Here is a 12,852-nt window from a genome sequence, read left to right as displayed (position 1 = left end):
TTCCTTGTGTTTTTTTTTTTTTTAGTTAATACATATTGAAGAAAGGAAATGCAATATTTTAGTTTTTCAAAACCAATTCGTTGCAATTCTTTCGTACAACAATTACAAAAAGCAATAAAGCTACTGTTCTGAGTGAGCCATGCAAATTAGTGTTTGCAAGTAATGATGCTCAACTGTTTGTTTTCCACGAAAGTTGTTTACAGTTTCATTTTCTCCTTGGATCACCTTGGTAACGCTAATGACGTAAGCTTGACCAGTCAATTATCTCTCTGCGTGCGTTGATTCGTTTTAGCCAGAGGCGGCGAGATGACACGCGAATTTTTGAACTAATGAAGTAACGCGTTTTATTTTCAAAGCTTGGATCTTGTTTTGCCGACATCAAAATTTAATAAATTGAAATGTGATCGTACATTTTTGCTGTTTTAGAGTGTATTAATAGTTTTTGCTGAGCGCTAAAGGTAGGAAATCAAAGAATATACTTCTGTTTATGTATATTGAGAGTTTCAATTTGGAAAATTGAGTAGAAATTATGAAAATTATTAGTTTTCTTCGGGGGGAGCAACTTTCGAGTTAGGGTTACAAATTAGACAAAAACAGGGTGGACCAGGCTCGGGTTAATGTGATTTGTGTTTCAAACAATGCAAATTTTTGACGATATGACTTTACAATAGAATACGTTTCACATATGAGCACTGTTTTCCCCTGTAATTTTAAGTTAAATCGTTACGCGATGTCTGTAGCAAATGCTAATTTCCATAGCCATTCATTGTTAGATAATTAGTGGTTGTGGGCAGTTTTTCTCATTTAGAAAAATTTTTATTGCTTCTCTGAGTTCAAAAAATCTCAAAACTTTTCAATTGCTGAGCCATCGAACTGCTGTATGGTAGGGCAAATCAGGATATTCGGCTTCAATCTCTAATAAAAAATCACAAAACTGACGATGGTTAAGTCCATGAGAGTGAATAAAGTTAACCGCTGACACAACTGGTTCAATAACACATGACAGATTGAGGTGTTTCCCACAAAGAGCCTGCTGGTGAATAATACAATGAATTACCAGAGGTTTTGAACATTTTAGCTTCTTCACAAGCCTTAAAAATTTGTCCAACTAATCCTTTCCCTGCTCCACACACATTTTTAACACCATCAGTTGTGACAACTGATGGTGGTAAAAATTAACAGATTTTTAACTGATTCCATCGCAAATTGTACTGTGTTAGCGTTTTCTCGACTTCCTTAAAGATATCTTCACCTGTAGTTGTTCCATGCAGACTATTCATAGAAGCTAATTCTTCAGTAACCTCATACTCAGTATTGACTCCTCGAATAAACAGCAACAATTGGGCAGTATCAGTAATGTCTGTAGACTCATCAAGAGCCAACGAAAACCATTTGAAATTTTTGCCTTGTCTTTTAATTGACTCTTGATGTGGCTCCCGCTGTCCTCAACTCTTCTAACAGTTGTTCTCGCCGAAAGACTGACAGATCGAAACAAATCCATTTTCTCTCGACACATTTCTTCGGCTGCCACAAGCAAGCATGATTTAATTAATTCACCATCGGTAAATGGTTTCCCTTTCTTGGCTAATAAATGAGCTATTTGTAAGCTTACTTTAGTTACTGCTTCATTATAATTTTTTATTTTAACGAATAAATTGCGTAGTGATGATGCATTACGTTTTAAACTTTCCAATTTTAGCTTCCACTGATTTTCTGAATTTTGAATGTTGTGTTTAGTTCGGTAATGACGACGAATATTGTACTCTTTTTGCAGCTATTGTGTCATTACATGATAAACATGATACTTTGTCATTTATTTCTATGACAAAATAATTCAGACTCCATTCTGCTTTAAAAGCACGACATTCGAAGTCCACTTTTCTCTTCATATTTGGTCTTGAGGGTGACACGGAAACGGTGGGTAATAAATAAAAGGGAAAAAAAAAAGATCGCAGAGTGCCGTGACAGACAATACCACGTGCGCCACTAAAGCAAAACTGAGAGAAATGCTGGCAACACTTGTTCTACGGTAGACGACAGAATGCGAATATGCGACGCCAGTAGCGCCACGTGCGGTCATTATTCTCAACTCTACTATCGGCTATTGCAGCGCGTAATTTAATTTGTTTTTAATTTTTTTCATGTTAAAAACAATATTAAAAAGAGGGGGCGGGCCCGGATTTGACCCGCAGGCCATAGTTTGCCGCCACCTGGTATAGAGCCCTAATCAGATCTCACCTTGATTATGGTGCCCCGGTGTATGATTCTGCTAGGGAAAGCGTGCTAGCAAGTCTTGCCCCTATTCAACATTCTGCCCTCACGATTTCTGTAGGTACTTACAGAACATCGCCAGTAGTATAAAGTCTCTATATTGAAGCCCATGAACCTCCCCTCAGACTCAGAAAAAAGATGTTACTCCTGAATTATGCAGCCAAAATTCAAAGTCACCCCATTAGGCCAATACTTAATGATCCAGAGTTCTCAATGCACTATAGAAATAAACCTAGAGCAGTCCAACCTAGTGGCATTAGATTGCCAGCATTATCACAAACCTGTAATATACATCTTGACAAAGTCCTCCAAGATTCAAACAGTGGAGATCCTCCATGGTCTTCTATTGAAACATCCTGTGACAGCTATTTCCTAAACTGGGGAAAACATTCGCTTGCAAATACAGCAACTTCATACTGCTCACACAAAATTATCCACATTTTACAAAAGTATACACTGATGGATCAAAGTCGGAAAGTGGAGTTAGGGCTGCAGCCGTCTTTCCCTATAACACCATCTCTTTTTCCCTGCCCACTGAATGCAGCAGTTACACAGCAGAATTATGTGCCATCAACCTTGCCTTAGAAAATATCATCCATCTGTCCATCCAAAAGTGTAATATATACAGACTCGGAGTGCACTTTTAGCCTTGCAAAATTCCTCCTCGCCAACACATCTTGTAATAACAACAATAAAAACTCAGCTGATGCATATCCACGAACACAAGCAGGTAGTCATCTTTTGTTGGATCCAGGCCACATGGGGATATCAGGGAATGAAAAAGTGGATTATGCAGCAAAACAATCATCCAACAGAGCATCGACAGATTACTACGTTCCATATATTGACTACAGATCCTATATAAGACATGTATGTAAGGAACAGTGGACACTTCTGTGGCAAGCTCAACTGCAGAACAAGCTCCTTCAAATAAAATCTGAACCACAGTTATGGGCTTCCAGTTTCCGTGCAAACAGAAAGGAAGAAGTCCTCCTATCCAGAGTGCAACTCAGTCACAGTCACCTCACCCATCTTTATCTACTCACAGGAGACGATCCTCCGATGCAACTCTTTTCTCACAATCAAACACATTCTTGTTGATTGTACGCTATACACTGATGCCTGAAAAGCCTCATTCAGTATTCTACGAAATCTTCAAGAACCTTTAACAATTCATCATATTATAGGCAATGATGCAAATCTTCCAGAATTTTTCTGTTTCCTAAAAGGGATACAGCTATGTGATCGCCTCTGACATGAATCTATAATCACTGTCTCAACTCCATACCGTTGATAGGTGCAATATGGTCCTAGTAGCCCTTGTGCTAGAAATACCACTCCTGCTGTGGGCAGATGATACTCCTATGTGTGAGAATTGTGAATGTTTTAACCATTCAGCATATTTTAACTGAGTGTCCACGTTATAGATATGAACATATTTTATTGCTTTTAGTCATCTGACTGGGCCTTTTACACTCAGTCAGTTTTATCCAACAACGATATGTCAGCTGTTTTTAATTTAAAATCTTTAAACATCTATAGTCTTACTTAAAAATGTATCCTTTATACTGCTGATATACCCTTTGTTATATATCTTGATGTAGTGGCCTAATGTAAAATGTTTGCAGACCTGTCTAGAACAAGACATGATATAGCCAAGGAGGATGTCTTTGTGTGTTCTAAGTGCAGAGACTGTGAAGAAATTAGGTGTCAACTTGGCGTTCTGATGGGTGTCTATGAAAGTTTGAGGTGTAGGGAAAATGCCCTCGAAGAAATTAATATGAGGGGGCTTATATTAATTTCTTCGAGCTCTCAGCTGCCCAATTCAGTGTCAGAGCTCACTCCTGTGCATCAGGCAATCTCCAAGGCAGAATGCGCTGGTCCCACAGGAGCTAGTTGTTGTTGTTGGTGACATCTATTGTCAGAGAGATGGGGAATATAGTATGCAAAAAGTGGAACAGGACCAGGGTATGTCTACCAGGGGCAAATGTCGACGATGTTGTAGAGCAGATATCTTTTGAGGACACAAAAGGTGATTGTTGTACACATTGGCACTAATGACCTTAAGAGTAAGACATCTGCAGATGTACTTAACAAGTACAGATCATTGCTGAAAAAAAGTTGCAAGTTAGGGTTAAATTTTAAAGTGTGTGCAATTCTGCCCAGACACGATAGGAGGGAGTATATGATGAGAGCCTTGTCAATCAGTTCGGCCCTGGAGAGATTGTGCAGTGCTCATGGGGTAGAATTTTTTTTTCAGCGTGGTCTGTGCTTGATAACAGGAGAGACTGCTTCTACAGGGATGCACTTAAATAGAAAGGGTGCAAGAATATTTGATGATGCTATCGAAGCAGTGTTAGTTGGGTCGGAAAACTGCTAGTTTGGGGGATTTCACAGACTAAAAGATTAATGGTAGCCACACGCAGAAGTGAAAGTGATTCTTGCATTGCTTCTATTGTAATAAGCAGCAGACTAGAGAGCAAGTTGCTGGGGATTTCAAGAGCTGCTGCGAGTCATCATGGAAAGAGTAAATACATGGGCTGTGTTAGGGTAACTGAGAGTAAGAACAAGTGCACATATACTTGCATGTACACTAATGCTAGAAGTATAGTAAATAAAATTGATGGATTTGAAGTGCTGATCAAGACATCAAAGGTAGATATTGTTGGGATATCAGAGACATGTCACACAGATATAAGCAGTGTCAGAAGTGGAATTTGGGGAGTACAATGCACAGGAAGGACAGACAAGGTAGGAAGGGAGGAGGAGTTATGCTGTTAGTTAAAAAAACCCATAAAATCTAAACAAATGCATCTAGTTGACATGGGTGGACAGTGCAATATTGAGTCTGTTTGGTGTGACTTGTGGGTTGGTCACTTGCATGCTAGCAAGGCTTTTGTGGATTTATTGGAGGATTGTTTTCTACAGCAACATGTTCGAGGGCAATCCCTTGATCTTATTATCAGCAGTGATGACACATGCATTAGGAATTTTCAGATAAAGGAACCACTAGGTGACATGATCACAGCATACTGATGTGGGGTTTACTTAAAAGGTGTAACTACAACCAAGGGTAAATGGAAGAGTTTTTGTAAAGGTGACTACAGAGGTCTCGACAGTTTAAATTCTACACAGTGGGATCAACTGATGATGTTACCAATGGTGAATTCTGAATGGGAAGCCTTCAGGGACTTAATGTTGGAGACTACTAGGCTTTTCATAGCAACTAATAAATACTCTTCAAGGTTCAGGCCTAAATGAATGTTGGTTGAATTGAGGCCTGTGGCAGAGAAGAAAAATGCACAGGATGCATAAATTATCAGGCAACAGAATCCTACGACAGGTATAAGCTAGTATGTAATCATGTAACATAGGAGGTTAGCAGGCAAAGGCAGATTAAAAGAAATCCTTGGCAAAGGACACAAAGAAAAACAGCAAAGAGTTTACTTATGTAAATTCTAGAAGGAAGGAGATGAATGAGGTCAGTCCACTTAACATAGATGGTTTGACTATTGATGATCCTGCTCAAGTAGCTGATAAACTGAATGAGTATTTTGCATCTACATTTACACATGAGAAGTTATTCAAGCAGAGGAATGTCAGAAGTTTATCAAACTCGAACAGGGAGCTAAGTGATTTGTGATAACTGAGAGCAAAGTGGAGTAGAAATTGTTGAAGTTAAACATAAAAGGCACCTGGGGCAGATGGAATCTATCCAGTTATAATGGAGGAAGCAAGGGAAGTAAACAAACCCTTAGCCATAATTATGAGAGCATCCTTAGAATGAGAGGAGATGCCCATGGACTGGAGATGTGCAAATGTATTCCTAATTCACAAAGGGCGTTCAAAGGGTGACACAAATAATTATACACCTGATATTTTAACTTTTGCTCCAGGGAAAATAATGGAGTCACTGGTTAAAGAGGCGATACAGGATCACCTAGACAAGACAGCAGCAATAGTTCAGACACAGCATGGGTTTGTTATGGAGAAGTCTTCTCTGACAATTTTGATTGGATACTACGATGTGGTCACAAAGGAACTGGATGCAAAAAATAATTTTGATATCATATACCAAACGGCCTCCGTAGCCGAGTGGGCAGGAGCGGGAGTGCAGTAGCACACGCTCTTTTAGTAGACCGAGGTTCAAGCCCCTGACTGCTGAATACGGTCGATCTGCCAACCCGCACTGGACCAGCGTGGCAGAGTATGGTCCATTTCCCTTAACATGAATTGTTGAGGAGACTTCCATCCTGCAGTGGGTTGATAATGGCTGCACTTTACTTTACTTTACTTTTTTTTACTTGGATTTCAGGAAAGCTTTTGATACTGTTGCACATGGAAGCTGCTGTCAAATTGGAGAGGTATGGCATTAAGGGCAAGTTACTGCAAAGGATAAAGGGCTGGTTGAGTGGGAGTTGGCAGAGAGTGGTAATAAATTAACACTGCTCTACGTGGACTAATGTTATTAGCGGTCCCCCCACCCCCAGGGTTCGGTGCTGGGCCCCCTTGTTGTTTTGTGTATTTATCAGTGATATCGATGAAGATATATCAGACTTAATGTCCAAGTTTGCAGATGATACAAAGGTTGGCAGGGTTGTTAATGATACTAAAGACAGTATGCTACTGCAACAGGATCTAGAAAAGTTAGTCAGATGGGCTGAGAAGTGGCAACTAAAATTTAACATTGACAAATGCAAAGTACTGCATATGGGTAGTAGTAACCCAAGAGAAACGTACCAACTCTGGTACTACACTCAGGGAGGTGAAGAACGAAAAATACCTGGGGTAATTTTGCAGTCAGATATTTAGTTCTCTGAGCAGTGCAGACTGGCTGCCAGAGCAGGTCATGGAGTTTTGTTAATGATGTATAAGAATATTGCTAGCAGAGACAAGGAGGTGATTATCTCTTTGTATAAGGCAGTGGTCAGGCCACACCTTGAGTACTGTATGTAACTCTGCGTGCTTCATTTTAAGAAGGATGTAGATTTACTAGAATGAATACAGAGAAGGGTAACAAGATTGGTGATAGGAACGAAGGGGTGTCCTTATGAAGAAAGGCTTAAGTTCTGCAAATTGCAGCATCTGGAGACTAGGCATCTGCGAGGTGATTTGATTGAGGTGTATAAGGCCTTGAATCGTTTGAGCAGGCTCAATGCTGATGGGATACTTCCACTTGCTCAGACTAAGAAACTGAGGGGGCATAGATTCAAATTGAGGAAAGACGGCTGTAGAATATATGTGCGGAAGTTTGACTTTAGCCAACGAGTAGTTGATTGCTGGAACAGACTTCCATGTGTTGTTGTGGAAGTTGAAAGCCTTAAATAAATTTAAGGCTGAACTAGACAAACATTTGCAATGGGCGAAATGGGAAGGGTTTTTTTTTTTGTTTGATGCTGTATAAGCTTGCTTTCTTGCATCATCCCTCAACTAATGCTAATTTTGTTAGTTCATTGAATTCTTTTCAGTGATCTGTTTTTGGCACATGGTAGCCTGAGTTGCCAATGTTCCAGTGAAACCTAAACCTAAGTCCCATAATCATTCAAAGTGTGAATGTTGATCATCAGCCATCGGGACTAAATAATTTATGAGCAGTTTTCCAATATTAACTATCACTGTTATAGAGGAGCTTCTTTATTATTATTATTTTTTTTTTAATTTACGGTGTTTATATGATCACTGATGAGGATGAAACAATAACAAAAAAACATTTATAGGCAGCTGTGTGATAAGACATGTCTTATGGAAATATAGTAGAACCCCATAAATATGTTACTTCACAGTTACTCTGAGGATAGTTGGCTATACAAAGCCAAGTGTAAATAGGCTGAGCTTAGCTTAAAAAAAAAAAAAAAAAAAAAAAAAAAAAGACCCTGCAGTGTAGGATTTATACATATGCTTGTTTTATTGATGATTTCCAAACACCAATTTTGTCATATTGTACATATTTTCTAGGCTGTATGTCAGTGTTGCTGCTATTTGCGCCATAAAAATAAATTCATTTTGCAAGACATTTAGTTCATTGTTCAGTACAGTAGTGTATGTTTACTTTTTAAGATAATTTGATTGCTGAAATCATATTGCACCATTTATACATCAGATTAAACAATATTTTTACTGGAGCGTTGTAATTGTCCAATTGGTAGTAACTGTCCATTGGACAATTGCCACCTTTATTCCTTAGGCATTCATGCTACTAGCCACACCAGTCTGGTAGCATGGATTCACATTTTGGAGGTTAGGGATTAGAGCAACAACATTATCCAATAAAAATATTCAAATACAGTTTGTGACAGTATTTTTAGATTATTTAATTAGCATTTAAAAGCATTCTTTTACTATGCAGTTGAAAGCTCTCCCTGAATTCACATCAGTAAAATTAAAAATTTCTCTTTTCATCTGGATTAAAATTATATCAGGCTCCTCTGAGCTTGCCAAATATAGAATACATAATGGTATGAATTGTCCCTGAATATTGGATTATGCACAGTTTTCAAAAAACTACGGGTTTTATAAATCCTGCATGTGCAGTGTCCCAAGGATTCTGGATTTGAGGTTCTGTTGTAGTTTGAGTTTATGTAACTGCTGTTTTGTTTTCTCTGTGGAATACTCTCACCAGAAAATTAAATTTCAGTCAAAAATCTCTAATGGATGCCACAATGTAAGCACTTAAAAAAAAAAAAAAAAAAAAATGTTTATGTAGATTGACCATAGTATCAGTGATTACATAAAAATAAAATAATGCAATCTACCAAATATTTGGGCAATAATTAAGCTATAGAGACATTTGATATTTATTTCATTTTCATTATTACTGTGTTTGTGAATATAATTTTTTTTAGTTTTGCAATCTGTATGCATTATATATTGAATTCCATTCAGAACTCTGTTCTTAGGTGTGGTATATGCACCCTAGTGTGAAAATTTTATGTGAAAATCGGCAGTTTTGATGTGATGAACAAAAAAACCATCAGGTTTAGGAAAACAATCTTCTATTTAAGATGAACAATAATGTAATAATCAGGAAAAGATAGCAAGAAATATAAAACATTCTGCTGTGAAAAGTGTAATAATTTACAATATGTATGATATTATTGGCTAAAATATAAAATTCTCAATCAGAAATTTGTGTGTGGTCAACATAGAAAAGAAAGGGGAAGTAGTGAATTGGTCATGATATAAAGTGTTTGAGATATGGTCATTTTTGACTCCACGGAATGTAGGTGTTATGAAACTGAATTAAATGCTGGAGGGTTAGTCCTAGATAATGAAGAAGGTAGTATAGTTAATTCTTCAAGCAACTTCATCCTAATCCATCATAGAGTTCAGCTTCTGCTGCATACCTTCCACAGATATTTCCATGTGCAATGTTCTGAATTAGTATCTGTAATTTATCTTTCTTTCAAATCAGGTTGAACAAGTGTATTTAGTACTTTGTCCATTCATAGTTCATTTTTCCAATCTAACTTTTTCTCATTTATTCCTTCCATTTTCCGTTTTTTGTTGTTGTTTTTTTGAAACATTCATTTTTATATATTTTCTGAAGATTATAATCTACAGAAATTCATTCCAAAATTGGCAAAAATCTTGCATTGTCTTAAGTTGTAACCGGCACACTGGATTTGAATAATAAGATTCCACTACCTTTTGTGTTTGGGGGTTGTAAGCAAAAAAAAAAAAAAAAATCACCTGCACGCACCCACACACGGTAAGTCATAAGTATCAAACCACAGATTATAGCAAACAAAAGAGCAGTAATTTGCATCCTTTATTCCATGAAATTATTTGTAAGCCCTGATATTACCTAATAGACCTAGAAGTTTCTCAGCTGAGAACACTTGTCTACTGAATAGTTCTTGGAAAATCTGAGTGCTAATTTTCAGGATGGCTTTCAGATTAAGAAAACTAATTATAGACATCCAGTACATGTGCACATTATATATTTAAAAGTTAACTTTTTTACTTTTATTTTATACTTCATCATTTTATGAAAGTATTCATTATTTTTGAGTACAAATGTACAGTTTTCAAATTAGGGCATTTTGCTATTGTGGGAACAAAAGCATACTACATAGGAGGCCTCTCTAGAGCACTAATAATTGGAGGGAAATGTATATACTTTACAGCTAAATGTTCCTATATCCAGCACCCTCCATTTTCTGGTTAAATTTGGGAAAATAGACAATCTGGAAAACAATCCAAATATAAGCACATTTGGTTCTTGAGTTGGCCATTTTTCCATTATGGGCCATAGCTGATTGTGCACGGTGGAGATTTCAGTTCAGACCTGTAAATGACTTATGGTTTTTATCACACTTCAACGTTGGGAAATTTGTTAAGGCTGCTGTTACCTATAGATAATTAGATGAATTGTCTTCCTGTCTCCCAAGATTTCAGTTCATTACAAACTGGTCATTGTAGAAAAGGTTGCATTGTTTAATGAAACTTGGTGGGACTTATGTGAAGTGACTGTGTGTGAATTGCATGATGTTGATTCATCAACACTGTATGGGGTGTAGTTTGGAAGGAGAAATCATTTACTTTATTTATTCTGTATGTACAACAATACTTTACATCTCTCCCTATGCAGTATACTTTTCTTAGAAATACAGTTTTTTTTTTTTTTTTTTTTTTTTTATATAATGTAGGATTATAATAGGACCACCTGAGACCTGACAAGGCTAATTCCAATGTTGCTGGATTTAGGAGGTTTGGCCGTACCTGTATTAAATAAAAGTACTGTTTGAGTGGGTTGTTTTTACAGTTACTGAATTCTAAAATATCAAAATTTTATAAATTTGAAATTGATTTAATTGTACTTTAATTCTCTCTACAATCTGTATGATATTTAGATCATATAATAATTATATAGATCATATAATTATGTGTATGGTCTATATGATAATTTGTTTTAAAATGCAGCAAAACTGCAAACATAATTAATTTTTAAATTCGTTAGGAATTTCTGGGAGTGCCATTGAAGAAATAAATGCATAAAGAATTTGAATGATGTTGAAGGTCAATATTCATTTGATATCAAAGAAGTGACTTAGACTCTGTTGAAAGAATTATTCTCAGTATTCTTAATTTTTTAATTTTTAAAACTTCACTGTTACAGATAGTTACATCTGTTTTTATCATAAAATATTATACAAGAAAACCATACCTAACTCAGCTGAGGATTAATTAAAGGATTAACATTAAAACTCAAAATGAGATCTAACATATCCTTGTTTGTAATTTTAGTTCCACCCAATGGCCTTGTTATATACTGTGGTACAATAGTGACTGAAGAAGGCAAAGAAAAGAAAGTAAATATTGATTTTGAGCCTTTTAAACCAATCAACACATCACTCTATCTTTGTGACAATAAATTTCATACAGAGGTAAGATTTCACTTTAACTGTAGAGTTTAAAGATTATATTAAAATTGATTATAATTGAAATCCATTGGTTTCTGATTGACAAGCGAGATATGCATGTAGAGCTGGAGTAATTTAAGTGGTTATCATTGTAATTGAGAGCAAAATTTGATAGTTTATGCTGGGAATACTCCCCCCCCCCCCTGCCATATGAGTTGTGTCAAGACTTGGTTATTGCAGGATTAATCCAGTGATACAATACTCTGTCAAGCACTAATTTGGCTCCGGCCATTTTTCTGCATTTCTAACTTCAGGCCAGTATTGGGGCTGAAATTAATGAAGTTTATTTTAAATTAAATTAAAATATCAACACTGACTAGCATATTCTTTCCAACGGTTATTGAAAACAATTTACAAAATTTAAGTAAACAAATTTAAATTAGCATCTAGATCAGTGGTAAGCAAAGTTTTTTTTTTTTTTTTTCTGCAGGGTCAATTTCCTGAGTTAAATGTTTGTGGGCTGCATTTGTTTTTTTTTTAATACTTATTTATCATCAATGCCATCAAGCTGTGCAAGTGATTGTATTAAGACAGTTACTATTATTATATATAAAATAAAATTTATGATGTTGAATGTGCTTTCATTTATGTTGCTGTTTTGTTTTCTGGAACCTAAACCAAAGCAACAAAACCAAATAATGTAGCAATTATTTTTGAGGTGAAACTTTGATTTATATTTTTGTATTATAAGTATTAGTTATATTATCAGTAATACAACATAAAATTGTTTAATAATATTTTTATAGGCATATAGTAATTATTCATCAACTTTAACACTTTTTCCCTTGTTCATGAAATTGGATTGTGGGCTGCATCATGAAGCTAGGAGGGCCGTGTATTGCACATCATTAGTCTAGATCATGATATTTATTTTTGATTATTTAAAAAAAAAAATTTGGCATTTTTAAAATTCTAGGGCGAACTGATGTTAAAAAAAAAAAATTGCAAATACCAATTGGGGCCTATTTAGGAATATAATCATAGGCTACTAAGCTTTTTGTAGAACTAAGTTTGTTTAAGCCAAAATGGTTGAGATGAATTTGACAGTTTTAATAGTGGAGAATAAAAATACATGAGATGATAAATTTTCAGAATCCTGAGATAAGTATAAATTAATCTGTAATAAAGTTTCTCAGGGCATTAGGCATGTTTAGATACA

General features: G+C 36.0%; 1 protein-coding gene across 1 annotated transcript in view; it reads left to right on the top strand.

Annotated features, from left to right (window-relative positions):
• Positions 1-12,852, top strand: part of eRF1 (eukaryotic release factor 1) — a 323,744-nt gene that overhangs the window by 59,905 nt on the left and 250,987 nt on the right. Inside the window, exon 3 of the mRNA XM_090377890.1 lies at positions 11,518-11,657. Coding sequence (XP_090234016.1) covers positions 11,518-11,657 — 140 coding nt within the window. The remainder of the gene's footprint in view (positions 1-11,517; positions 11,658-12,852) is intronic.

This window comes from Mastigoproctus giganteus, chromosome 7, assembly GCF_048544385.1.
Source record: "Mastigoproctus giganteus isolate SK-2022 chromosome 7, ASM4854438v1, whole genome shotgun sequence".
Classification (NCBI taxonomy): domain Eukaryota; kingdom Metazoa; phylum Arthropoda; class Arachnida; order Uropygi; family Thelyphonidae; genus Mastigoproctus; species Mastigoproctus giganteus.
The sequence above is the reverse complement of the archived record's forward strand: the minus strand, read 5'-3'. Positions and strand labels throughout refer to the sequence as shown.